Source organism: Nannobrachium achirus (assembly GCF_963921795.1).
Source record: "Nannobrachium achirus genome assembly, chromosome: 13".
NCBI lineage: Eukaryota > Metazoa > Chordata > Actinopteri > Myctophiformes > Myctophidae > Nannobrachium > Nannobrachium achirus.
Genome location: NC_137833.1, coordinates 40,861,627 through 40,889,596, shown reverse-complemented (window position 1 = coordinate 40,889,596; position 27,970 = coordinate 40,861,627). Strand labels below are relative to the sequence as shown.

At 41.2% G+C, this 27,970-nt stretch overlaps 2 protein-coding genes across 3 annotated transcripts in view; one reads left to right on the top strand and one right to left on the bottom strand.

Annotated features, from left to right (window-relative positions):
* The window catches only part of vps8 (VPS8 subunit of CORVET complex), a 77,868-nt gene extending 51,116 nt beyond the window's left edge, over positions 1–26,752 (bottom strand). For both annotated transcript variants that reach the window (XM_080740995.1, XM_080740996.1), the window contains exons 1-14: positions 26,574–26,752; positions 25,784–25,852; positions 25,291–25,421; positions 24,390–24,486; positions 23,629–23,661; positions 21,494–21,548; positions 15,045–15,169; positions 14,298–14,384; positions 14,008–14,075; positions 8,963–9,119; positions 6,542–6,601; positions 5,507–5,614; positions 2,301–2,381; positions 1,072–1,242 (exon numbers count right to left, since the gene is read on the bottom strand). In XM_080740995.1, the coding sequence (XP_080597121.1) occupies positions 1,072–1,242; positions 2,301–2,381; positions 5,507–5,614; positions 6,542–6,601; positions 8,963–9,119; positions 14,008–14,075; positions 14,298–14,384; positions 15,045–15,169; positions 21,494–21,548; positions 23,629–23,661; positions 24,390–24,486; positions 25,291–25,421; positions 25,784–25,852; positions 26,574–26,645 (1,314 nt within the window). In that variant the 5' untranslated portion in view covers positions 26,646–26,752. The remainder of the gene's footprint in view (positions 1–1,071; positions 1,243–2,300; positions 2,382–5,506; positions 5,615–6,541; positions 6,602–8,962; positions 9,120–14,007; positions 14,076–14,297; positions 14,385–15,044; positions 15,170–21,493; positions 21,549–23,628; positions 23,662–24,389; positions 24,487–25,290; positions 25,422–25,783; positions 25,853–26,573) is intronic.
* LOC308296698 (uncharacterized protein) lies at positions 19,537–20,533 on the top strand (the record flags this gene model as incomplete). The annotated part of the gene is made up of 2 exons (XM_080740026.1): positions 19,537–19,601; positions 19,957–20,533. 2 exons carry the CDS (start codon positions 19,537–19,539, stop codon positions 20,531–20,533), a joined length of 642 nt encoding a protein of 213 aa, XP_080596152.1.
* Positions 26,753–27,970: the final 1,218 nt, after the last annotated feature.

Genomic DNA, 27,970 nt, shown 5'->3' with positions numbered 1-27,970 from the left:
TGAACCATAGTGAAAACCAATTCCTAATCCTGAACCATAGTGAAAACTAATCCCTAATCCTGAACCATAGTGAAAACTAATCCCTAATCCTGAACCATAGTGAAAACTAATCCCTAATCCTGAACCATAGTGAAAACTAATCCTTAATCCTGAACCATAGTGAAAACTAATCCCTAATCCTGAACCATAGTGAAAACTAATCCTTAATCCTGAACCATAGTGAAAACTAATCCGTAATCCTGAACCATAGTGAAAACTAATACATATGTGAACCATAGTGACACCTAATCACTAATCCTGAACCATAGTGAAAACTAATCTCTAATCCTGAACCATAGTGAAAACCAATCCCTAATCCTGAACCATAGTGAAAACTAATCCCTAATCCTGAACCATAGTGAAAACTAATCTCTAATCCTGAACCATAGTGAAAACTAATCACTAACCCTGAAGCATAGTGAAAACTAATCACTAATCCTGAACCATAGTGAAAATCAATCCTAATCCTGAACCATAGTGAAAACTAATCACTAACCCTGAACCATAGTGAAACCTAATACCTAATCCTTAACCATAGTGAAAACTAATCACTAACCCTGAACCATAGTGAAACCTAATACCTAATCCTTAACCATAGTGAAACCTAATCCTTTATCCTGAACCATAGTGAAAACTAATCACTAACCCTGAACCATAGTGAAAACTAATACCTAATCCTGAACCATAGTGAAACCTAATCACTAACCCTGAACCATAGTGAAAACTAATACCTAATCCTTAACCATAGTGAAAACTAATCCTTAATCCTGAACCATAGTGAAACTAATAACTAATTCTGAACCACAGTGAAAACTAATAACTCATTCTGAACCACAGTGAAAACTAATAACTAATCCGACCTGAACCATAGTGAAAACTGAAACTAATCCTAATCCATAGTGAAACCTAATCCCTAGTGCTGAATCATAGTACAACCTATGCCAGAGGTCACACTGAGACCTCCGATCCTGACCGTGAGAAGGCTAAGACTAAACATAAACTCTGTCCAGCACCCTGCTCTTAATCCCTCACCAGTGCCTGTGAGACGTTGCCCCCGGTGGCCAGCGATTTAAAGTGTCGGCTGTTATAGACCAGTTGCACCTGGTCCAGGTCCAGCGTCTCCAGGACCTCCTGGCTGGGCCGGTCCACCACCTGCAGCTTCTCATGGCTGTCCAGCAGCACCAGCGTGCGGCTGTTGATCCACTACACGCACACACACGCACACGCACACACACACACACACACACACACACACACGTTAGGCAGGGCCGTCGTGGAATACGGTAAGTACTCAAATGTTTTACCTAAGTAAAACTATCAATACAACATTGTAAAAAATACATACATAAAACAAGTGTCTTATTAAAAATGCACTTAGAGTAAAAGTACAAGATTTTGGCATCAAAATATACTTAAAGTTTTTTTGTAGAATGTGCCATTTCACAAGTTTTCAAAATGCATAAAAATCTTTAGAAAATAGAAGAGTAAAAGTACAAGATTTTGGCATCAAAATATACTTAAAGCTTTTTTGTAGAATGTGCCATTTCACAAGTTTTCAAAATGCATAAAAATCTTTAGAAAATAGCAGATCTATAAGTGAACTTGTACATCGGCTGTTTTCAAATAGCCGAAGGGTATATACAGTAGGGCTGAAGGGGCACATTTTTTGTAATAATAATCAAAATCAAAAAGTATATAAAAATAATTGTACTGCACTAAAAGTACAATATCTGCCTCTGAGATGTAGTGGAGTAGAAGTAAAAGTATTGAAAATTGGAAATACTCCCAGAAAAGTTAAATTACCTCAAAAGTGTACTTGAGTACATGTACTTAGTTACTTTACACCAATGCAATAGGAAACATAGGAAATGCGTGTATCTCAGTTTTGAACGGATCAATAACGCAATTTATTATAGCGTTGCTGAATTCTCGATTCTGATGTCGGACCCCCCCAAGGTCAATCAAGGTATTCTACGGTCAGCTATTTCCTGATAGGAGACAGTTGCTCTGCCTCTCTTCACGTTTCTAAGGACAAGGAAGCTTGTAGGCGATTTGTTCCCAGCTACATTTACAAGTAGAGCTTAATTTACACAGTGGTGGAAAGTAATGTAATTAAGTAATTAAGATAAAAATCTAAATTCAGAGACACAGCACAAGGTTTCTGACAGCGACGATATGTGAGCAGGTGTGTGTTTGTGTGTGTGCGTGTGCGTGTGCGTGTGTGTGTGTGTGTGTGTGTGTGTGTGTGTGTGCGCACTCACACTCAGGTTGATGATGTCACTGTTAAGGCTGAGCTGTCTCTGTTTGATGACATGGATGGTCCCAGAGTCTTCCTTCTTCACCTGAATACACAACAGAGAACAAAGTCAGTTACCTTCAAAACGCTCTGTCCAAAAACACCACCAACACAAATGAAGGAGAATTACAATTATACACTAGAGCGGCAGCTACAGTATATATTTTATTAAAAAATGTATACATCAATGAATCGACATGAAGAAATTCTAATTACCGCTTTACCAACATAGAAGACCGCAAAACCACAAACAGAACGGTTTTGTGATGTTCTATAGTGCCTGAATCAGCTGTGTTTGTGTGTTTGTTTACGGGCTAAAAGAGTGACCTTGAAAGACGTTTCAGCATATTTTTAATTATATATTTCTTGTCTTTACCTTTGGAGTTACATCACGGCAAGGTAATTACACAACCTAAACCTCTATCAAAGTGGTCTTGTCCTTTAAGACCTGTTAATTCTTTTTTTTATTTTTAGGCAGTAGGCGTGCGGAAGCGGACAGCCAAACATACTAGGACTAACGGACAACCTTATATTTAATTTGATATTTTATAAAAAATCACACCCGTGTGAAGTGGAGCTGTGTGTGTGTGTGTGTGTGTGTGTGTGTGTGTGTGTGTGTGTGTGTGTGTGTGTGTGTGTGTGGATCATGTGTACCGATTTTTGTGACATTTGAAGAAAATATGTAGGAAAAGGAGCAAAAAGTGTGTTTTGGAGAAAATTCAAGATGGCGGAAAATCTATCATGGCGCAAATGGGCGTGGCCTATATGGGGAGATGCGTCATGACCCAAGGAATCCAGGGAAAAAATATTTTTAATTTTCCGACCTACGGTTCAAGAGTTACAGGCCAAAACGTAAAGTGGGGTGTTATGGCGCCACCATGCGGCCAAATGACACAATTATTTTTTATTTAATCCTTGAAATCATTATGAACCTCCTCTCCAAGTCTTGAAACTCTAGCCCCTATGGTTTGCGAGAGACAAATAATTGAATGTGAGTTTTTGCGATTCCCATTATAAGTCAATGGGGAAAATTAATTCACTAATAAATTAATATCAATTAAACTATAGAACCTTTCTCTTAGAAAAGTAATAGCCCACGATTCCCGAGTAAGCCGTTCGATTTGACATATGGCGCGAGTGTGTGGTGGCAAAACTGTGGGACTAGTGGCGTGCCGAAGTTTAGGAAGTTCAGGCTACATACAGACACACACACAGACAGACAGACACACAGACAGACAGACCCACACGGCCACGTATAGGGAGCCTGTGCTTCACACAGCTCCAAAAAAATACTGAAAACAGCCGATCTACAAGATGACAATGCATTGCAACATGACACGTGAGCTTGTAGATCGGCTATTTTCAGTATTTATGAAAATCGATATTTTTTTTTATTAATGGATTACTAGTACTACCCCTACTATACATTTTCTTTGCTGTGCTTAGTACGTTGCCCTTGCTTAAACAAGTCTTTGTCTAGTTAGTTCTCTTATCTCATGTGTGTCTAGTCAAGTGGCACAGCATTCCATTGTGTTGAAGCCACTGCAGCAAGGTTATTCTAACAATAAGCCTCATGTGCCAGTATGCTCTGCTGTAATTAATAACCTCGCTGTGATCTGCTGAGAGATTATCGCAATCATTAAACAAGGCAACGAGTGATTGTGCGTTCATGTTTATTGATTCATACAAATATTGGATTATTTACTAATACTACGCTTGTTGGTGTTTGCCGATTTTCCTCCAGCATTAGCATAATTCTATTACGTTCTAATGCTGTGTTTGAGCGGGCATGAGGATGTAATAATGTATTTTCACTGTAATGTGATACATGATGATGTATGAGTGAGTTTAAGTATAGAGTTTGATTATTTTACTAGTTTTGTTGAAACTTGGGCACTAGTCTTCTATTGCCGAATGGTTCATAGTCCTATTGCAGAATTATCTACAGTACATCAGGGGTTTTCAGAAGGACACCCAAATTGATTGATTGGCCACGGATGCCCTTTTGAAAATATTTTATTCCAGAGAGAGACTCAGGATTTGTCAATAACCTCCAAATAAATAGCAGGTCTATAAGCTCACATGTCGCATCGCAGCGTTCTGTGAGCTTGTAGGTCGACTAGCCAAAACATTTTTATTAAATAGGGCTTAAGTGAAACTGTTCCTTATTGTGCTGGGGACGCCCCAGGAACCAAGGGCCCCTGGGGATACCCTGCCTTGGGAGATGATAAACATTTCTGTCTCATCTCATCTCTTATCTAAACCAGTGGTTCTCAACCTATGGGTTGGGACCACCAGGTGGGGGGGGGGGGGTCCCCAGAGGATTAACTTAATCTGCAACATTGTTTTCTCACTCAACTGTAAACAAACCAACAGAAAGTTTAAGTGTATAGAGGGTATATGCACATGTCTAAAGTGACAATCTAAGGACTTTGTAATACTCTAAAATGACAAATTAAACATTGGCAAAATGATCAAATATTAGAGGCAGAAATTGTGAAAATAGACGATCTACATGCTCACGACTTTCACAATAGAACCGTGTTATACAAAATGTAATGCCTCAACTCCTAGTGCTCATCAGGGTGGGGGGGGGGGGGGGGTGCCCAGTTAACACATCGGATGCCCACGTGGTGTCTACAAGTCAATTTCTTTGATGTCGCTGGAGGTCCACGACGCGTTTGACGCGTTGTACAGTAAACTATACTGTACTGTAGCTACTGCACTTGGCTACCGCGGTGATGAAACAAACTCCATTTCCCAACATGCAGCGCGCAATTACGTCACCCGGACGTGCTGTGTGTCTTGTTGACTTCCTGCTTAGCGGCTGCACAAAAATGCTGTTTTCTCCGGATTCTCTTCCTTTTTTCATTTTTTTCTCAACACAAACACTGTGGCTTAGAAATGATAGAAAACAGTCCTGACTGAAAGAAAAGATTTTCGTGAAATAAACAGGACATACTCGGATTACATTTACTCGGATTACTTTTCTCGCCAGTACTCTCGCCGGTAGGTAAAATGACGCGTTGCCATGGGCACCAGCAAATTAAGACGTCAAAACCACGTGGGCGTCCGATGTGTTAAAATATGAATATTTTGGGGCTCGCGGCCTGAAAAGGTTGAGAACCACTGATCTAAACGAGAGCAAGTGGAGTGTCAGTGTGTCGTTACCAGGAGGAAATGCACTGTGTTCCCTCTGCAGAAGGCCAACACGGGGTTCACCACCTTCTGGACAGGAACAAACTGCCAGGCCAGCTGAGGGACACTGGAAGGGTCCGACTGGACACACACACACACACACACACACACACACACACACACACACACACACACACACACACACACACACACACACACACACACACACACACACACACACACACACACACACACACACACACACACACACACACACACACACACACACACACCCTTATTAAAATTCATCCTTTACATCATGCGGACTTGCGGAGTGAGTCATAGCGAAAAAGTAAAAAGAAATGTCAGCTTTTGTGAGCAGAATCACAGGCAGACCAAGTAAACAACAACCGGGAGCAAAACATCAATGCTGAAAATCTGAGAAGGATTTCGTTTGGCATCGATTGATAAGCCGATGTTCCAAATGAGCCCACCTGAGACTCTAAAGCTTTTATGCAAGCACACAGCGTTGTAGAACACTTGTCAGTATGCTTGCACTGGTAATCACTGATGTACTATTTACTCTGTGATTATGGTGCTGTAGGTTCAAATACATAAACAAACTCAGATGGATATAAATGTGTTATAATTTGTTATGCAGTATGCATTCATCACCGCCGATGCTAGCTTCATGGAACAGACGGTAGACTAGACCAGTGGTTCTCAACCTGTGGGTTGCGACCCCCAGGGGGATCCCCAAATTATTTTGGGGGGGTCACCAGAAGATTGTGAAAATAGCGGATCTACATGCTCACATCGCCTCGCGTTTGCGAGGCGTTGTGAGCATGTAGATCTGCTATTTTCACAATAGAACCGTGTCATACAAAATGTAATGCCTCAACTCTTAGTGCTCGTCAGGGTGGGGGGTCCACAGTTAAAATATGATTATTTTGGGGGTCGCGGCCTGAAAGTGTAGAGGACCACTGGAATAGACAAGCGGCAGACAGACAAGCAGGCCTGTGGAGGCAGACAGCCAGACATACAGGACTGACGGACAGCTGGACAGACCTTGCCATAAGGGAAAGTCATCCAGACTTTGAGCGAGGGCTTCAGTCCAATCACCAGAATCTGCAGAAATTAAAGAAACAAAGATGTGTCAGTTCAGACATCATGCACCGGGGAGCTGCAAGGACACTAGAGGGTCACTAAGTGTGTGCTAGTGTGTGCTAGTGTGTGTGTGTGTGTGTGTGTGTGTGAGTGTGTGTGTGTGTGTGTTTGTGTGTGGTGTAAAGGAGCCAAATACATTTTAACTCTTATTGTGCCTATCCCGAACTAGTTCGGGATAGTTTGGACCTTATTAACGTTCGGGGTGCCAATCCCGAACTAGTTCGAAAAAAAAAAAAAAAAAAATCGAGCCGGGCCGCCGGCCATCATCTGTTTACACGGCCCGCGAGAGCGTCGCGCCGCCGATATTTGCCATCCACTCCAATGCAATCCAGGATCTTTAGAGCTCATTTTCTCTGATCCATGCATATCCATGAGGTGTGCAAGGTTTAATCACGGCTAAATCGCCGAAAATAGGGCTTCTAAAATGCTTGGTAGCCAATAGCTAACTTCAAGCTAACTTCATCCTGTTCCTGTTCATGCACAAAGGAAAGTGTTCAGGCGCGTCATGGCTGCGCACGGCTTGTGCATATACAGCGTATGTCTATGGTGGATTCTATGGCCATTGGGCGCCCTCTAGTGGTGATTCTGGGCACTGAAAGGGTTAAACATTTGGAGCATGATCCAGTGTGCAGACCTTACTTTTCTTTATGGATTCTGACCTAAGCCCGGCACTTGGTTTTTAGTGAGTGGATGTGTGCTTTTATGTTATTTTCTGTATTTTTACATTCAATATGTTTAGGTGCATAATGTGTTCAAGTTCAATGGTTGTTGTGTTTGTTTACCGCACACACAAACACACACACACACACACACACACACACACACACACACACACACACACACACACACACACACACACACACACACACAAAGTGTCAAGAACAGTTTGTTGGTATCTACAGTATAGTTACTGTCAATGAGTTTTCTATATGATAATAAACAGTAGTGCTTTGGGGGCCGGACGCGACCGGATGCCGTGTGGCCGGAAATATTTCCCCACATGCACGTGCACGGACGGCACCGAACGGTGCACGAGCGTGTAAACGCGTGCATACCCCCCCCCCCCCCCCCCCCCCGCGAGAGCCGCGACAACCCCCCACCCCGCGAATCCGCGATAACTACAAGCAATACTTTAATCAGTGGCTACTACTATGCATAACAGGTTTCTAGTGGTGAATGTGTGAGCGTCCTCAATGCCTCTATTCATATGGATATATAGCCTTCTTAGGTTTCCAGCTGTGACTGCATGTGCATGTGTCGATGTGTGTGTGTCCTCATCCATTACTGTGGTATTTAGTGTTTGAGATTCGTTCAAGGCAAACTTTGTTTCTCTATCCTACTGCAGCGCTGTATTCAATGAATTTAAAGAAAGTAGAACATAAAATCTTAAGTAACAATGCAAATGTAATTAACACTTATGTTGCAATGATTTTTTCTCTTCAATGTCTCGCGTTGCCATGGTTACCATAGACTTCCATGTAATTGTGCAATTGTGTAAAAAGTGCACGCCCATGCCTAGATGATGCACCACGTGTGTAGATGCCGTTCACAGCTTTCAAACAAAAAAATCCGCTTGGAAATCCGTTCAGGCATTCATGATTTATGGGCCATTATGTTTTCTTCAGATGTAAACAAACATGGCTGCCATGTTTGAAAGAATGGGTTGGTATGGGGGTTAAACATGCAATTTCGCGATCGCGATCATGCCTAATACATTTCTGGAGGTCCCAAATTTTTTTTTGAAAAAAAACATTTTGAAAAAAAAAAAAACTTTTTTTTTTTCAAAAACGGCCCAAACTCGGGAAACTCGGGGTTGGCACAGCGTTGGTATCAATACAAACTCGGGAAACTCGGGGTTGGCACCAGATGTGTTAAGACTAGAAAACTATTGTTTCCCCACCATTAGATCTGCTGACATCCTTTCTATCTAATAGCCTCTAGAGGCGCGTGCACACGCGTGCACATGACGTCAATAAATGACCGTCCGCCCGGAAAAAAAAATCCCAAAGCACCACTGATAATAAACAAGGTAAACATACATAAAATACACATACAGTACAAAGTAAGATCCTGAGTTAATTTTGTCAACTAAAACTATGATAAAAAAAAATCGCTAATTACCTTTTTTCACTAACAAAAACAACTCAAGTTCATTTCGATGACAAAATCAACTGTAGATTAAGTCGTCTAAAATCTTATGATGATTAGTCGACTAAAACTAAAACATTTCATGTGACTAAAAATGGATGAGATTTCATTCAAAAGTCTATGACTAAAACAGAATCAACATAACTATGCTGTCAAATCAACAGTGACACTCACCTTGGTGAGCGAGGCCATGGCCAGCAGAGAGTAGTGCGTGATGGGGTGCTCCTTGAGGTCAGGGGGCACAGGGTAGAGGGGCTCCATGCAGCACACCTCTCCCTTGGACCCACTGAACAGACAGCGAGAGTCACAGGAGCGCATCCCCATCACCCTCCTAGACACACAGAGGAGAGCAGAGGATACAGAACAGAAAGAGAGGCGGAAACGGGGAGCGAGAGAGAAGAGACGTTGGAAGAAAGTGTCAATAATAAAAGACAGTGGAGAGTTAAAGGGAGACATGTGGAACATAGGGGTAAAAGGTGAGTGTGAAAGAGAGGCCTCTCCTTCACACTTCTTTCCTCTCTCTGTTTCAGCTTTCTGTCTTGTGTTTTCTCTGCTGTCCAACTCTGTGCTTCTCAAACTTTTTCATGTCGAGGAGCCCCAAATTAATATGTAATTGGCCACAGACGCTAATCAGAAAATATTCATTATTCTTTTAAAATTGTCTTGGAAATAGTAGACCTACAACCTTACAAGGCTTTACTTTTTTCCTTTTCTTTTTTTAATTCACAACCTTTATTTAAGTCACACTGAGGGCTCGGACGCTCTTTCTTCAGCCGTGCCAAGAAGATTACAACAACAACAACAAAAAACCCCACAAACTAAATATGAAAAGATGAACAGATAAATTACATCGCAAAGAGTTGTGACCTTGTAGATCAGATCAAAAAGCATTCTCTTAAACTGATTTTGATTTTAGCTGGGGACCCTCTGGGAGCCCTTCAAGGATACCTGGGGGTCCCCGGACACCACTGGTCTATCAGTTTATCTGGTTCATTTTTCTCTCGTTCCTCAGTTCTGACTCTCTTCAGTTTGCCTTTGACAGCATGTGCCATGATTTAGACAGTACTTAATCACTCTTTATACTGTACGCAAGCTTAGCACTTAAACAAGCATCACGACACCCGACTCCCACTCTGCTAAAACATCAGGTCAGTCAATCGGTATGATTGGGGGGGGGGGGGGGTCTCCAGCACAGTGAAGTGACAATTTAAGGACTTCTAAGAGCCTTTTAATACCTTAAAAAATAAAGAAATAAAAAATACCATTACTGCATCAAGTAATCAACAAACTAACTAAAATAATATAATATAAAAAAAGAGGCAAGAAATTGTGAGAATCTGTGGAACTGAGTCAAACAATATGTAATGCCTCAACTCCAACAATCCAGGTGCTTGTCATGGCAAGTGGTCCCCAGTTCAAATACGATTATTTGGGGGGGGGGGGGGGGGGTTTGTGTCCTGCAAAGTTAATCAGTCAATCGATCAATCGATATTTGGAATAAAACGCAGACAGGCTCTCCGACCAGCCAGCAGACAGACAGGCTCACTGACAGCCAGGCAGACCAATAACTGTACACGGTGCATTGTGAAATGTCTATGAAGCTTGTCAAGGCAGTCAGAGGAACAATGTGCGCCCTGCAACGTGCACTCTGCTTGGCCCTGGACCGTGCACAATGTCAGAGGAACAACGTGCACCCTGCAACGTGCACTCTGCTTGGCCCTGGACCGTGCACAATGTCGGGGTGAAGGTCAAGGGTTTGATGGAACAGAGAGAGACAAGATGACAGGCCGTCACCCAGTCAGACACAAGCGCACTAACAAGACCAGCACTCTGTGTGTGTGTGTGTGTGTGTGTGTGTGTGTGTGTGTGTGTGTGTGTGTGTGTGTGTGTGTGTGTGTGAGAGAGAGAGAGTAAGTGAAAGAGTGTTATTCACTTATATTAATAGTGGCAAGTTGGCAACCTACAACCTTGGCCTGAGGCACTTTAATTGACGGTTATTGCATTGTTCACACACTTGCACCAATATATGTACAGTACAGTCTGTATGTGTGTGTACAGTGTAAGTACACCAGTCAGCATAAACCCATATATTCTCTCTCTCGGTAACATTTGACACTGCTGTAGACATAAGTAACGTAATCATAATGAGCTATGCATGATCACACACTCAGTGTGTCCCGTGAGAGACCCGTTTCCATGTTTGTTTGTTTTTTGCTGTAATATGATCAAGCGTGACACTTGTGTGTCGTACAGAGGAAGACTACTGTGCTTTCCCCTCATTATTATGATATAACACAACAAACACACTCACGCACACAGCACTGCACGTATGTGACTGCACAGCTCTGCCACAGACAAATGACTAATGGTGTGTGTGTGTGTGTGTGTGTGCGTGCGTGTGCGTGTGCGTGTGCGTGTGTGTGTGTGTGTGTGTGCGCGCGCGTGTGTGCCTGTATTACTATACATGTGAGAGCCAAATGTCCCCACAAGTAGAGTACATATTTGTTGTCGGGTGGAAACCTTGTATGTCCAAAACCGTTCGTTTTGTGTTTATCATTTTAAAAATCACACTTGTGTGAACTGAGCGGTGGAGGCTGCGTGTGTGTGTGTGTGTGCGTGTGCGTGTGTGTGTGCGCGTGTGTGTGTGAATGTGAGTGTGAGTGTGCCTGGCCTGAACAGCGCCCCTCCCTTAACATGTGTGGTCAGAAAAGGTATAGCAGGCTACACCACAGGCTACATACAGACAGACACACACACACACACACACATACATACATACATACACACACGGCCACGCTATGGAGACGGTGTGACCACCGCTCAAAAATGAAAATAGCCGATCTACAAGCACACAATGCATGCTTGTAGATCGGCTATTTTCATTTGTCTTGTATGATGAAGCAGGGCTTCACTTTACGAACACTTTACACATTTGAAACTTGGGGATGCAAGGTTTCATCCTGACAATGACGACATGGTAAAATTTGAGAATTTGACATTATGAGGAAAATGTTCATGGTCTTCACAAGATACATGGTTGTTTTATATGGCTTCAAAAGATTTGGAGGGTTAGGCGCCTTTCAGACGGAGCGTGGTCGCCGCGTCCAAGTAATTAACTTTCAATGAGAGCCAGGCGGTTAGAGCTGGATTGTGGTCATCTTTGTGAAGCGAGTGAGTGTGTTCGTGTCTGACCGCGGCGCGGTCCCCACTGATCCTAGCGGTAGCCCCCGCAGAACCTGCGCTTCGTCTGAAGGGCCCTTTAGGCTTACAAGTAGGAAAATATTCAGGTTAGGTTTTAGGGGTTGGGGTTATGCCTTATTTATATTGTACATATAGTTGCGTGGCTGTGTCAACTACCAAAATAGCAGATCTAAAAGCTCACATGCGCATTGTTAGCTTGTAGACTATTTGTGGGTTTAGGGTTAAAAAGAATAAAAAAAATAATAAAAATAACCCATAATATCACCATCCTAAAATGTCGATCACAAATATAGCAATACAAACGTGTGTGTGAATGCGTGTGTTTATTATGTGCGTGCTTGCATGCATGCGTGTGCATGCGTGTGTATTAAAGGGCATGATATGACGGTTGGGGGGTAGTCTATCTATTTCCTATCCCCATGAGCATTTAAGCATATCTGGTGCGCTTCATTATTCCCCTTGGATGAGGTATTTCTCCAGCAAAGCGAAGAGAAGGAGATCTTTGCTTTAGTTCATCTTCTGACCTAGTTGGAGTTGTACTATTAAGTAAGTTAGAAAGGTAAGAAACTGCGATTTGAGTTCAGATAACTGGCTCTGTCCCTGAATATAATCTATAAAAGTAGCTTTTAAGGAAAATTAAAAAAAGAACAAAGATTAAAAGACCCCACTCTCTGCCAAAGGAACCCAAAACATTCCACTAACCACATGAACATCCCTATTCTGGGGCAAATGTTCGGCAATCATAGGAAATCTACAAGCTCACTGCAAAGCAACATGTTGTGAGCTTGTAGATCAGCTATATTTGCCACAACAAAAAAATAGCAGACCAAGTACAGAGCCCCGGGGGGACCTCGGTCAACTAGGTTTATAGGGTTTAAGTGGTTAATATAGAGCTTTTTGCAGTACGTCTCAGGAGAACAAACAGAGACACTTTAGGTTTTCTCTAGCACTACACGTTTCTACTGTTGAATGAAGGTATACTAGGCTAAGATCAAACACTTCAATTACACATTCATTTACACAACACCTTTGATTCCAGGGGTAGTCTATGTACAGCACAGCCTAATGCTCCCCTCTGGTGGTCACAGCCAGTACTGCAGCTGGGAGTATACAGGTCCACAGTATATTAGCCCCATTAACCTCAATGAGCCGTTTACCATAGGGCTATCTCTTTTAAATCTGTCCTTAGAGGATTCATTAGTGTGCTTGCCATAGCACTTGTCCAACTTTATTCTTTATAGAGTAAAGTTTGCCTGACTACTCTTCCAACACACTGGAGTCATTATGTAAAATGGACTGGCTTCATCGTGTGCTTGCATTTTGCTATTTCAAGAGAGTTGTTGAGATCATTTATTAGTAAATACATGTGACTTGAATGGGAAAATGCAAAAACGGCAAACACACTTGCAATTTTCCAGAATTGCATCTTTCTAATTTATACTTTTTTTAAAATGTTTTTTATAATAAAACATTATTAGTTAAAGAGTTTATGGCTTAAAAATAATCAATCACATACATTATTTTTATTATGATACACGTATTGTTTTTAATTAATCTCTTCTCCCATAGGCTGTGCAACTTGCTGTGGGCACTGATCAACTTTATGACCTTTGAAGTCGCAGTGCTATTTTATTTCTTCCTCAAAGCGTGGATCTGAACCAAAGCAGTTCAGAACAAAAAATAAAGTTCATGCAGTAAATATGTGTATAGTGCACAGAACCTTGCTGCATGCATAATATAATACACTAAATTATTCACCAGTCATAAGCCTTTTATGAATTTGTTTTTAGTTTTTTTCAAATGTGTATACTTTTTTATTATTGTAATGGTTGATTTTAGTATGGTTAACCTCAACAAGCATCCATGGCACACTGCATTCCGTAGTACATCGTTTCCCAAGATTTTAAAAAACGAGTTTGTAGATCTGTTGTTTTCACATTAGACGCAAACGTCTAATTCCCCTAAAGTTTGAGAATCACTGCAGATAGTAGTGGATGAGTAAATGTAAGTGAATTTACCTAAAAGCCAGCTCAAACACTGATCCTCCACTGTCATTGCACACTGCTAGAGTAGGGTCATCTGTGAACTGTGAGAAGAGAGAGCATAGGAAAGAGACAATTACAAGAGGGTTGACAGATATCCATTTCAATTTATCCCATTAAGATCATACAAAATAGTTATCACTTTCAAGATTTTTCAAAACTGTTCTAAAGTAGCAGAAGTAATGCACTGTTAGAGCTTGTAGATTTGCCATTATTGAATATCCCAAAAATCTAAAATGACACAGATACGTGCGTGCGTGCGTTACCTTGACATGTAGAATAGCTGTTCCCGGGGGATGAGCATCAGTGATAGTTCGGAGGAGTTTCCCATTGGCTAGATCCCACATGGTAATCTAACCAATCAAACAAACACCAGGACAGTAACGTTTTGGATGACTTACAGGGAAACAGAGCAACATTCTACTACATCATGCACAATCAATGTGTGTGTTTAAACGCCACGGTCTTCAACTTGAAAATCTAAATGAAGCTGCACATCACTGCTGTACAACTGAGGATCTCGCTGACACCTGACTCAACAGGTCACAACATTTTGTGACAAGTGAAGACTTTGAGATAATAAAAACTCTTTACACTGTACGCATCAAGCATGTTTTACCCGGAGCATCCAACATTGATAAGCAAGTGTTCTGCCCTTGTGTCGAAGGGTGAGTGCTCTACCGACTGAACTACCCGGGAGCTTTAGGGATGGCTAGCTATATAAAAGGTGGCGTAATTGATATGTTTTGGTTTAAAAAGAACAAAAAACACTATAGCAATGATTGTTATCAGAATATAGAGCCATTTAATACTTATTTTAACAAAGACAAAATCACTTGTACCATTACATCTATAAATTACAATTTGTGTTACGACTAATGTTATGTATTCAGAGGTAATGGTTAGTTGGGAATGAAATTCAACCAGTGGAAAACAATGTAAAGTGTGTGTGTGTGTGTGTGTGTGTGTGTGTGCGTGCGTGCGTGCGTGCGTGCGGGCGTGCGTGCGTGTACCTGTCCTTTGGCGAAGCCACACAGCAGTCGTGAGCAGTCATGGTTAATGCTGAGGGCGGACACAGCTCCAAACTCCGCCCCCGTCGCCGTGGTACCCAGACAGAGCCGCAGAGCCTGGTTGACATCTGGTGATTAAAGACAAGAAGGTTAGCAGCACACACCTGGATAAGCAATTAAAGCATCGGCAGAGAGAGGCAAGGACCAAGCAGATACAGTATGCTTCATAAACGCATATTATTATTGTGTTGTAACTTAATTGTGTTCATAAAGGGGAAATTATAAATACAGATAAGAAAGCAGCACACACGATACACATTCTGTGTATACGTTAATGTTAAAAGAAAAAAAAAGAAAACATTAAAGCCTCAATAATCCAAACTCCAAAACACAGTTTGTACCAAATAAAAAACAAGACCAGACAGAAACTTAACGAAAGAAATATAAAGTAAAAAACTAACTCCATTTGTAAAATATGAAGTCAAATAATAAATCATGCATCAGAACCACCAGGTGAAAAGCCAATGTGTCAACACTGAGTATGTCAACAGTCAGCCAGTTAACCCAAAATGAAAAGCACAGATACTTATCAGTACAATAATGAGATGTTGAAATGTGGTAGATCCTTGGGTTGTAAAACTGCTTACATTAAACACTTATGAACCCTCTATTCTTCTATTCTTTAGTTACAACTCTACTTGGAACTCTTTTTCCTGTCTACATCTAATCTTTTTGACAGAAATACAGTAGCAGATCTACGCCACGTGTTTTGAGCTTGTAGATCTGCTATTTGTGGCTACTGTTCCCCCCATATGGATGCTGGGATTCAAGTGGTTAGGTCCAAATATAGTGATCTTATAACTTAGATGAAAGCAGCCGACATATTACATCATGGCCAGGTAGTTATACAGTACAACCCAAGAGTCTCCCAAACGTCAACATGGCTTTAAGCATGCATTACCCTCCAACAGGAAGGTCCATGCATACAGTACCTTTTCCTGCACAGGCATCATTTGGATGGCAGTATAAAAAGACAATGTATCAACACTACAAATCTTCAACGGAAACACCATCAAACAATGCATGATCAAATTCCATCAGTATTCAATCTGAAACAGTCCCCTGAGACATTTGAATGAAATTGTATGTAATGTCAGAAATGTGGGAAATGTTTTGCCCTATTACAAGTTACTCTCACTCTGGGTAACCGGAACACTCGCACCAAAACACACTCTCACACATTTTTGTCAGTGGACCGCTGGCCCGCAGCAGTTCTTGTATTCTTGTCACACTTCTCCTGTGACCTATAGTAATATAGCTCAATGCAGGTTGTGTTGGGTCACAGATATATAGATGGCTATTCATGTGTGAAAACACACAGACATTCATTGATTCATTCTTTATTTATACAGGGTGGGACACACTGGGCCTGGGTTTTCATTAATAGGTGCACTACGTGAGCAGAGTTTATCATGCAAGATATAGTCGTAGATCAATCACTTGTAAAAGCAACAAATTGTCATTTTGTCAGTTAGATGTGAACACTTTGACGATTACTTTAAAGCATAGACTCACACTAATATGTATTTTGTAAATATCTTGAGAGATACAACCAATGAAGTGTCTGTTAAAATATGAAGTTGATGCCTTTTGTGAACGGGGAGGTCAGCTGAGGTGAAACAAAGCAGTGAACAGCCTGTGGTTTTCTGTTATTATTAATTTCACTTCTATAATTTACAATTACACCTTTGGTATTTAGCAGACGCACTTATGCAGAGCAGTGGAGGAAAAAGTACTCAAGTAAAAGTCTCACTACTGCATTGTAGAAATACTCTGTTACAAGTAAAAGTCTGGGCGGAAATCAAACTTTAGCACAATGAACAAGGGTATCAGTTTTTAAAAAGAAAGAAAGATTGATCTTTTTCCACCAAAAATCATCATTACTAATAATCATGACGAATCATGATTACAATAAGTAAAACTATTAGCCCTGACTTGGGCTGCCATATATTTATGCAGCCCTAGTCATTATGAGCATGTCAGATATGGTGTAATAATTCAATCATTTAGGCCTAGAATTATTGAATGCTTTAACCAGTGAAAAATAGCAGATATACAAGCTCACAGCGCGGCACTGAGTGCCGCGCTAAAAGTTGAAAAGTAACCACTGATGTGTGATATGCTGTTTAATTCAATAAGTACACATTATTGCTGGTAGAAAATATGCTCAAAGAGCATTAGAAAATATGTTCAAAGATGTTTCATCTTTGAAATATGTTCAAGCACTTCTCTGAGGAACATTGTGAGCCCATATACCTTTCTGGTTTTCTTTCTACACGTACATATAGTACACATACGGTATATATTGTGTACTGTTTATCTAACAAAAGTGGAATTGTACATGCCCTAAATGCAGTTGCACCATTCACTTGCATCTCTCGGAGGCCTTAGGCCAAGCAAGTTGTCATTTTTATAATTTCACAGAGCTGCATTTAACCAACCCAAGGAGAACCACCCATTTTCAACATTGAACTAAGTCATTAATATACCTTTGAGTTGTTATGTGGAAATAAGAAAAATAATTGCCACATAAGCATAACGTTAACTGTTTCATTCAAATCAGGCAGCTAACATAATGTCTGACGGCAATCTGGCATGGCACCATAATTCTAGTCTACATTTCTGCCTCAGTCACTAGCTAGCTTAGTTTCGCAAACAATTTGAGTACATTTCTATTTATCACTGATGTTTACATAGGTTAACATTTGACTAAATGTCAATGTCAACTATGAAAAAAAGAAGAAGCGGATGCTGAAAATGGAGAGGAAGGAGAAATACATATTTGTGGAAATTGACATTTGGAAGCCGATGTGCCTGCTTTATCAGAGGTATGTTACTTGACTATACAGTGAGTTCCATCCTTGTGCACTTTTACGAGGGGTTCATTTTGGGCTACAGGGAGATGATGAAACAGTTATTGACATGACAGAAACAATGTCTTCTTCTCAAAATATATATATTTTTATCTTCACCACTGACGCAACAATATTAATAATCTGCACACTTCACTTCTGTGATATCAAATTTTGATAAACAAAACAGACTTTGCAATAAGATTTTATGAACTCACAGAGGCATTTGTTAAGGATCAGTTCTAAACTGACATAAAGGTTGTTGTCGGTAGGTAACCCCAGTTAACTGTTAATACTGTATTGGTACTGATGCTACGTAGCTGGCCTCACTGGTCAACATGGCACTGGCATCAATAGATGTGACGTGCTGTGAGTTTTAGTCTCCACTGTTCTAAACCCTGTTGAGATGTATATAGTATGAGTCATTAAATTATTCATGTGCAAAGACATTAAAACAAAAAACTAAAACTGCAGGCCCTACAACAACAATATCCAAAGCTTTCCAAAACTAAGAGATTGGTCATTCAATGGTCATTCAATATTTTATGGCAATCAATTTTACACACCTTTTTATTTTTAGCTTATGAACAGGGCACACCTAAAAATGGCCCCGTCACTCCCTGTATAAATAAAGGGGATTACATTTTAGATACATCAGAACAAAAGCCATCCAGGATGCAATGAGTCTGATCCAATCAGTGGTGTGATTAAATAACGCTCCTGTACGGTGGGTGTGATCACTTGGGATGGGAGGTTTTGTGATTTACATGCAGTCTAATGTATTTGCTATGGTGATGCAGGTGTGTGAGGTCTGGCCGAGAAGAATGTTCATAGCTGCATGAAGATAAGGAGAGTTTGATTAACTGAGCAAATAAAACCCAGGTACGCCTGCTCAAGGTGACTTGACCACCACAGCCTTTTGGATATCGAACCAGAAGCCCTGTCAGCGCAGACAAACATCCACTGTGCCTGGATCAAGACCTTGACCTTCAAATCCGAAAAGGGTGAGTACTTTTATATTGATACTATCTGTTGGGGTAATACGAAGCCCAAGTAGCTCAAGCCCCTGATGCTAGTGGAGGACAACGATTCAGGAGTCCCGAGTTGGTGTTGGCTCTGTTGATCACTGTTTTAACACAAGAATTGCTTATCCAAGTACAACCCAGGTTATAAGTGATATGAATGTTAAATGACGTGTCCACTGGCCAAGGGCCACTGTTATCATCACCATGACTAAGTTCAATTCTCCTTCAAGAGAAGTCTATCATTTTAGAGGCAAGTGGAAAAACAGCTGAGGATCAATTGTTCTGGCAAATGCTTCCGGAATATTCTATCCGCCATCTTACTCTACATCCTTATACAGTATACTGTACTGTGAAATTATTTAAACTAGGTTCAAATGAATACTTGATCTACTGATTAGCAATCTATCGATGGACCTATGACCTATTATTAATACATTAATGGCATGTTAAATTACGCTAAATTGACATTCTAAAGACTGAATGAAAACTAAACAGACTCGAACCCTATTCTCTACAGCCTGACACTTAACCTGCAGTTTGTGCACTACTGCTGTGAAAATGGTTCATCGCACCTGTTCTATAGAGATTAACAACAGCTCATCGACTGCCCTTGCCAACCCAAGGTAATATATATTTTTTTATATCATATAAATAAATCCAAATACACAGCAAAATCCTGAGTATACATTCTTATAATGAGTGTAAAAAACGACCCTTCAGAGTTTAATTAACACTCGTCAGAATTGTACTGTGTATTTCAGCGAAAATGTGTTATTGATTATAACATTGGGAGTCCTTTTTTTCTTTTACATTTCACAATGCATAATCAATGTCCTTGCTCTGTCCTGTGGCGGTGAATCATGTTCTGCTTTCTAGGGAAAGGTCAGCTTGTTCATTCACAGCAGAACAAGAAATAAGAGGTTTTGGCAATATTCTTTGGGAACAAAATGAATCATGTGTAATGGTGTGTTCCTTCAGGGTGTTCACAGAGAGCGGCTGCTGTGAGGTGCCTTTGCCACCAACGGTGGACCCCTCCTCCGAGGGCACCGCCTTCTTCAACAAGTCGATGGGCGCGGCCACGGGAGCCGTGGGCGTCTTCACCTATGACCTGATCAACCCCAACATGAACGACTACACCCACGTCCTGGCTGTCATGTTCTCTGTGCCCTACGACCGCAACCTCTACTCCAACTGGTTTGCAGTGGGGGTCTTTGAGAGGGGCAACGAGTGCGATTACAACCTTTATGATATCATGTATAATGGTTCGGAAGACAGGTTTGCCAGAGGAAAGGCCGATGGCTCCTCCATTAATTATGAAGGCGGAAGTGTTAGGATAAGCGCCACCATGTCAGACTCACATGAAGCTACAGTAAGGGTAGAACTCAACGACAGCTATAGCAACCCCGGCTACGGCGGAGGAAACCCTGGGTTTGGCGGCAACCCCGGCTTTGGTGGAGGCGACCCCGGCTTTGGTGGAGGCGACCAAGGCTTTGGCGGCGGCAACCAAGGCTTTGGTGGCGACCAAGGCTATGGTGACGGCGGGTATCGCTATTAAACAAATAGGATAGGGGCGTCTGGGTGGTGCAGGGATAAAGCACTCCCACCACCGTGGGCCAAATAGTAGGGTTAAGCAGTGACATGGACTATGTATGGGAATTGGCAATGAAAATTGGGAACAAAAATACAAATGACCCAAAAGAGTGTATCAATAAATCAATAAATGCCAAATATGTTAAAAGTTTAATGGAATTGTTTGACAACTATTAATTGAAAAGGACATTATGAATGCAGTAATCCGAGTCCCCAGAAGTTTTTTTTTTTTTTTTTTTCGCCACTAGGGGGAGGGCAAGAAATGCAGTGTACATGTATTTACCATAATACACTATTTACGATGGAGCGCTTGGGAATGATCACTTTCTGTGTGTATGTGTGTAACAGTACAGACCAGAGGCTAACACTTCTCAAAATGTTGACCATTTTATGTCTGTACAACACACTTCTCAAAAAGATCAATAAATGAATTAATGCATCCATTCCTTTTTTTCACTTATTCATTCTCCCATGAGTGTGTGTTACACCCATGTTTTGTGTAAATAAGTTTGACGTGGTAAGCTGCTGAAAACATTTCTTATCACTTGACATTTAAAAAGGGAAGTTGGACCCCTGAGCAATATTCCCATTTTGTTATTCCTATTGTGTCTGATCCTAGAGTCTAGATGACAAGGAAAGGGTTTACTAAAATACAAACAAAAAGATTTGGCATTTGCATAGTGAATGAGTTTGCAATGACAGTGACTAGGAGTGTTATTTGAAATTCACACCAAAAGTCACGCTCAGCTGAATTCATTTGTGCAGTAGATAACAATCACAAACAAAACACAGCCACAATACAATAGCCCCATCTGGAGATAAAAATACAAGCTAAAAACTGCTTGGGAAAAGGGTAATAATTAAAAACCCATATGAAACGTACGTGTGTGTAAAAATCCCGGGTGAGTACCCGAGTGCAACTCACCAAACACTAGAGCCAGCCCATGTGATGTTCCCACAGCGATCACACCGTTCACTGTCTGAACACAGAGAGACACAGCACAGGTTAGAGGGAAAGAGCAAGGGGATATGAGCTAGAGACATGCAGTCGAAAAGGGGCTTATAGAGTACAGATATGGTAAGATAGGAGCTAGTAACAGAGAGAGGTACAGAGAGAGCTATGCTACATGTTCCAATGGATCCACTATAGTTATTATTTAGTCACAAGCTCTTGTTAATACTTTTCATTGGTTAACCCATTTAGAACGGGTGCACATTATTGTGTATCATTGTCTTCACCAGCCGAAGGCATGGGGGAGAGTATGTTTTCCCCTCCGTCCGTCCGTGTGTCCGTCCGTGCATGCGTCCGTGCGTCCTCGCAGTTTGTGAGCACCTAATCTCAGTCGCCGTTGGCCCGGTCGCTGCCAAAGTGAGCACACACATTCCCTGGATGCCAATCTAGAACCTCTGCCCTAATTTTTTCAAATGGGCCTTTTCTAGCGCCACATAGTGGCCGATGTTCGCAAAACACATTTCTGTGCACTACTCTTACAGATTTTGTCCAAAAATCCTACAAATCGGTAGGCAGTATCTCGACAGTCATGTGATCGACACGGATCTATCCGAATTTGCATATTCCATCCTGATTGGCTAAAATTGGCTTCCAAAGTTTGTAGGATTGAGCCATTTTGAACAAAATGCCTCAAATCACAAATGCAAAGTGCAATTATCATGAAATCGCACACACACATTCCCACTAGGCCGAGGAAGAAATGCCACTTATTTTTTTTTAAATCAGCCTCATGGTGGCGCTATAACAGGCCGATTTGTGGTTTTACCTATAACTCCACCGATCAGTTTCAAACTTTGTAAGCGCACTCCCTAGAGGCTAAGGATAAACCTTTGCCCTGCATTTTTCACATCAGCCTTTTATAGCGCCACCTTTGGGCCGACTTATGTAAAACGCATTTTTGGATATTACTCCTTGAGATTTTATCCAAAAATCACGCAAATCGGTACACAGTATCTCTATAGTCATGTGATCAAGTACGATCCGTCTGATATTTCATATTCCATCCTGATTGGCTAATATTAGCTTCCAAAGTTTGCAGGATTGCTCCGTTTTTGAACAAAATGCCTCAAATAATCAACCATGCTTGCGATTACCGTGAAATTTGCCACACATATTCCCACTAGGTCAAGGAACAAATGCTACCTTTTTCACATTGGCTTGTTATAGCGCCACCAGCAGGTAGACTTAGCAAAACATATTTTTGGAACAATGCTTCAAATCATGCATGCAGCGTCCGATTGCCATGAAAGATCTAAGGTGAAGAACACATGCCACCCTTTTTACATTGGCCTATAATACAGTAGCACCACCAGGACGCACGGCCTGGTGGAGACCTGTGCTCGGAAGAGCACTGCTTCTAGTTATTTTATGCTTTAACTATTGAAAAATAGCAGATATACAAGCTCACAGCGCGGCACCGAGTGCCGCGCTGCGAGCTTGTAGATCTGCTATTTTTGAAAAATCGTGAAAATTTGAATTTTGACCCGATTCTATAAGTGTCTTTTGAATCCTTCTTTTTTTTTATATATATATATATTTTTTTTTTTAAATGTGTGGCTTTTATGCCTTTATTGATAGTATACAGTAGACTGCCAGGAAATGGGGAGAGAGAGAGATGGGGAGTGACATGCAGCAAAGGTCATCCAGATCGGGAATCAAACCGGCGACGCCGCGGCAACCATGCCTATGTGGCGGTGCCTATGTGGTATGCGCCTTGACCAGTAGGCCACCGGACGCCCCCTTTTGAATCCTTCTAAGATTTTTTGAAAAAACAATGTTTCTATGTCTCGGTGCCGCGCTGTGAGCTTGTATATCTGCTATTTTTCACTGGTTAAAGCATTCAATAATCCTAGGCCTAAATTAAATAACTATAATACATGCAATTTATTTAGCGCTTTTTCAAATTCATCTGGAGCCTACGTTGCACCGCAGATCTGACCAATATGGCTGAGTTATATGGTCGGGGGCTTGGTCAGAGTCCCGTTGTACTTGTCTGTCTCTCCTAAACATAGTAAACGTTCTGCTTCCCAGAGAAACTTCATACTTACTATGGCAGTTGGCAGTCCAGCATCCACCTTGTCCTGAGGAAGATACGCACATTGATTACATAACATTTACATTAGACTGTATTATAATGGTAGTTTCCAATAATATTATCACATGGATTACATAGCATCTGATCACCTTTAAGTTTACCCAATGGCTGATCATATGTTTCTGTAAATTGGCTTGCCAACTTAATTTTGGAAAGTCAGGTGCACTGAATATACGTTTAATTATTTCTCCTTTTAATATTGTTATGCAGTTACAGTCAGGGTTCCCACATATTTTAACCAATGAATTTCCAAAACTTTTCCAGAATATTGAACCCAATTTCCAGGCCTATATAACAACCATTCAGCGCAAATAACAAGTCTCTTACTCCTATGTGCGATGCCCAAAGACAGGCAGTGTACAGTAGCAACAATAAATCGTAGAATGGTGATAGAATGAGATTGTAGATCTGTTTTTGTCACATACATTTAGGCTACAATCACAACTGTTTGGCGAAAAACTACTTATGTTACATATCTTGTGCGATGTTATACATGTTTCAGAAAATCAATAGCCAAAAACAATGCAAAGCCAAATATTTTTTTCCAGTACTGGAAAAAACAAATGTAATTTCAAAATATTTCATGACCGTGGGAACCCTGTACAGTATGTTGGATAATTGGCACAAGGTGAACAATGCTAATCATTGAATGAATGAATAAATAGGAATGCTTCAGCCATTCAGAGGGTGTGAGTGAGTATGAGTGCGTCTTACAGCAGCAGAAACAATCTGAGCTGATATTCCCTTCAACAGGCTGTGTCTCAGAACAGAACCATGGACTGTCGTATTCATCTCCACCGTCCTCTTCCTCCTGCACACGCACGCACACACACACACACACACACACACACACACACACACACACACACACACACACACACACACACACACACACACACACACACACACACACACACACACACACACACACACACACACACACACACACACACACACACACACACACACACACGCACTTCAGCAACTTTGCCACTAAAAACAGATTTCCATTTTCCAAGACAAATATGGTATAAGGTTTTCAAAAACTTTTCTTTGTGACTGACTGACTGACTGACTGACCCTAAAATAAACATTACTTTCACAATGTAACAAATTTTGTTGCCAGTGAGAATACACATCTCGTTGACAGACTTTAGAAGACTCTAGAAGATGTTCAGCTCTGCCTCTCACCGAGATGCACTAGACAGCCTACTGAATGAACTTCAGAACTGAAATAATGCAGTGCTACGTTAACGTAAATAAACAATATTCGCGCTTTCAATTATTCTGTCCAGTATGTACAGTACATATGCAAATGCACCCTGACTATCTTGTGTGTTATCCTACTGTAGTCTATAAACATTACGAAAATGTCACACTAATGATGGTAAATGTTTCTGTACAAACAGACAAACAGTCAAAAAAGTTACATTCACTACAACTTGACACAAGTTCAAACAACAATGCCAGGCTATCGAACAGCCTGCCCTGCACACTAATCATTATGGTATTTTTTTCCTTTTGTTTTCATATTTAAATAAAATCGCTGTTTTCGTAAATGGAACCGATTCCGGTTCCTCAATGGTTGGATCCGGTTCCTGGTGTGTGCCCTTACCGTTTCAGGTGCGCTGGGTCTCCGCTGTCAGAGCTGGCCAGAGAGGAGGTTTCACATGAGTGGGCATCTATGTTCTCTGTGTTGAGGAGGCAGGTGTCCTCCAGGACGAATGGTTCCTCCTCATCCTCCGGCTGCAGAGACACACACACAACACAACTACATAAACACAACTGCTTAAAGTCGCAGACCCATTTTGATAGGTCGCAAGTAAATATCAATTTTTTTTAGCTTCCTACAGTTTTATAGAATTATTTAAAAAGAAACAAAAATATAATAAACCCCTTTTTTTCCTAAAGAAATTCCTAAAATCAAAAAGGTACCGTATTCCATTTTCTTAGACAATAGCAGATCTACAAGCTCACAACATAAGCTTTTAGTTTGGCTATCTTCACTATTTTCTCTTTTGAGCTAAAAGGTTTGGGAACAGCTGCTCAGCCTGCTCTACAGTGTAATGCTAATGATGCTAATGATTTTTAGAGGAAGGTTACCACACCTCATTCAGGATGCTCTCCAAGGTGGGAGGTGTGTCCACTTGGGGAATGTCAAACTCCTTGTCATCAATCTGAGGGAAAAAAGCAGTTGGCACAGAACTTATAATTACACTGTAAAATAGAACTATATGCCTCATTTTGACACCAGTTTGATGGACTTGCAGCACTGTGTTGCTACTGTAGTGCTACATGCTGTGCAAACAAACAATAGCATTACTATTAGTATTACCTATATATATGCTGTACCCCCTTCTGATCCACGGGACACCAATGGAGAGGTTGAGTAGTTTCCACTAGTAGCCTACTCTTCTTTTTTTTAACAATCATTTGCAACAGGTTTTTGTTTTTGTTTAGTCTTTTGTACAAGCTAGCAGCTATAATAGTAAAAGCTAATACATAATAGTTCACATAATATTTACTCCTACAACAGAATATAGCTATAATTCGGTCATACTGCTATTCTGTTACATCTTCTTTTAGAATACAAAACATTAGCAATAGCCTACCATATAACAGTGGTAGTAACTCGGGAGAAGGTGGAATGCCTTCCAATTCTAAATTAAGTTATGTGCTGTCTACTGTTCGTTGCCCAACTGTGCACTTCTACTGTACTTACACGTTATTACTTAGTACTACAACAATAGTAACATTGTATTTACCATGGACAGGACATTAACACTGCCTAACCAACATTTTACTGCACATACATGAGCATGTAACAAATGTCAGTGTGTGTCAGAGCAAGCAGCTGACAGACACTAATGGTGAGCGGGGCTCCCTGTCTGCACTCACCGCGTCGATCTCCATTAAGTTGAGCTGAGAGGACGCAGACACAAGGCTGCCTGCGTCAGGGGAGTCCGACATCGTCACGTTTGTGTCGTCCGACTATTCAGTGCGAAATGTATTGAAGTATTGCCAATATAGCAACATACTCCCTTTGTGTAAGAGCTGGACTGTTCTAGTGATTTCAATGTTTGCGGAACTGGCTGTTGGTCACACGGGCTCGCCTTCCGGTGTAGTTCCTGATAGGCGCAGAAATCTGAAAGCGTTGTAGAAATACTGTGGAAAGAGGGTTCTATTTACTGTTCGGTGCTCGTATCCGGTCTACAGCCCGCCTGTAATTTCCGCCCGCGTACGCACGCACAGAAGCCGCTTCCGTATCCGGTCTAGGCAGGATGTGCACTGCAAACGACAAAAGCAAATTGATCCTAGTCTACCGACCTACCGACTGGTTGGTCAGCAGAGAGATATCACTTTGGGTGACGTGACAGTGACAGGCAACAATTAAAAAAGTGCCCAAGTTCAGATCATTGGTGAATGGTGATCAACAGTAACACAGAGGGGAAAAATAGTGGACAGAATTTGATTATAATCTCAATACTCTATGAAATCAGGAAAAAATAAGTGAGACAGAGAGATGTGGTTTGATTGATTGATTGAAGACTTTATTAGAAGTTTGCATAGGAAAAGGTACAGTTTCATGACAGTAGCCTACAGTTCACTGGTAGGCCTACAAGGTCTACTAAAAGGAGATCCTAGAAAAGACTAAGCTTATTTCCACAGGAAACCATTTAAGTATCTCATATAACATTGAATGACAGACGAATAGAACACAGTACTATGCAGTAGATATGTAAATAAAATAAAATGAAAGAACAAAAAAAAAGAAAACAGTAATCTAAACAAACAGTAAAGAAGGGGCAGGGGAGGGGAGGGCTGGGCTAGGTTTGTTTTTTTACCAGTTGCGAACGGCTGCTGCCTGTAAGTGGTTATTCAGGGCAATTTTAAAGGATGCTAGGGATCCACACTCCTTTATGGCCTTCGGTAAGGCTTTCCACATTTTGGTGGTATAGCAGAAGAACGAGTTTGACCCTTTGTTGGTTTTGACTGGGTTGAAAGTGATCTGTGGCGCTGCCTCTGGTGTTGTAATTATGGACATCCTTAACATTTAGTATTTTGACAGGTAGGCTACTTGGGTATCATAGTGGTGTAGTGTATCTATCTTGTACACCAGGCCCATTGCAAGTTGCAAGGTGAGTAGCGGTGAGGTGAGTCTGATAGGGAAGGTTAAGCAGGACCCTAATTAGTTTATTTTGGGCTGTTTGGAGTTTAGTTTTTAGGGCTTGTGGGGCGTCACGATACTTGCTTTCATTCAGTAATTTATTAAACATATTTCTTCCCTGTAGCTA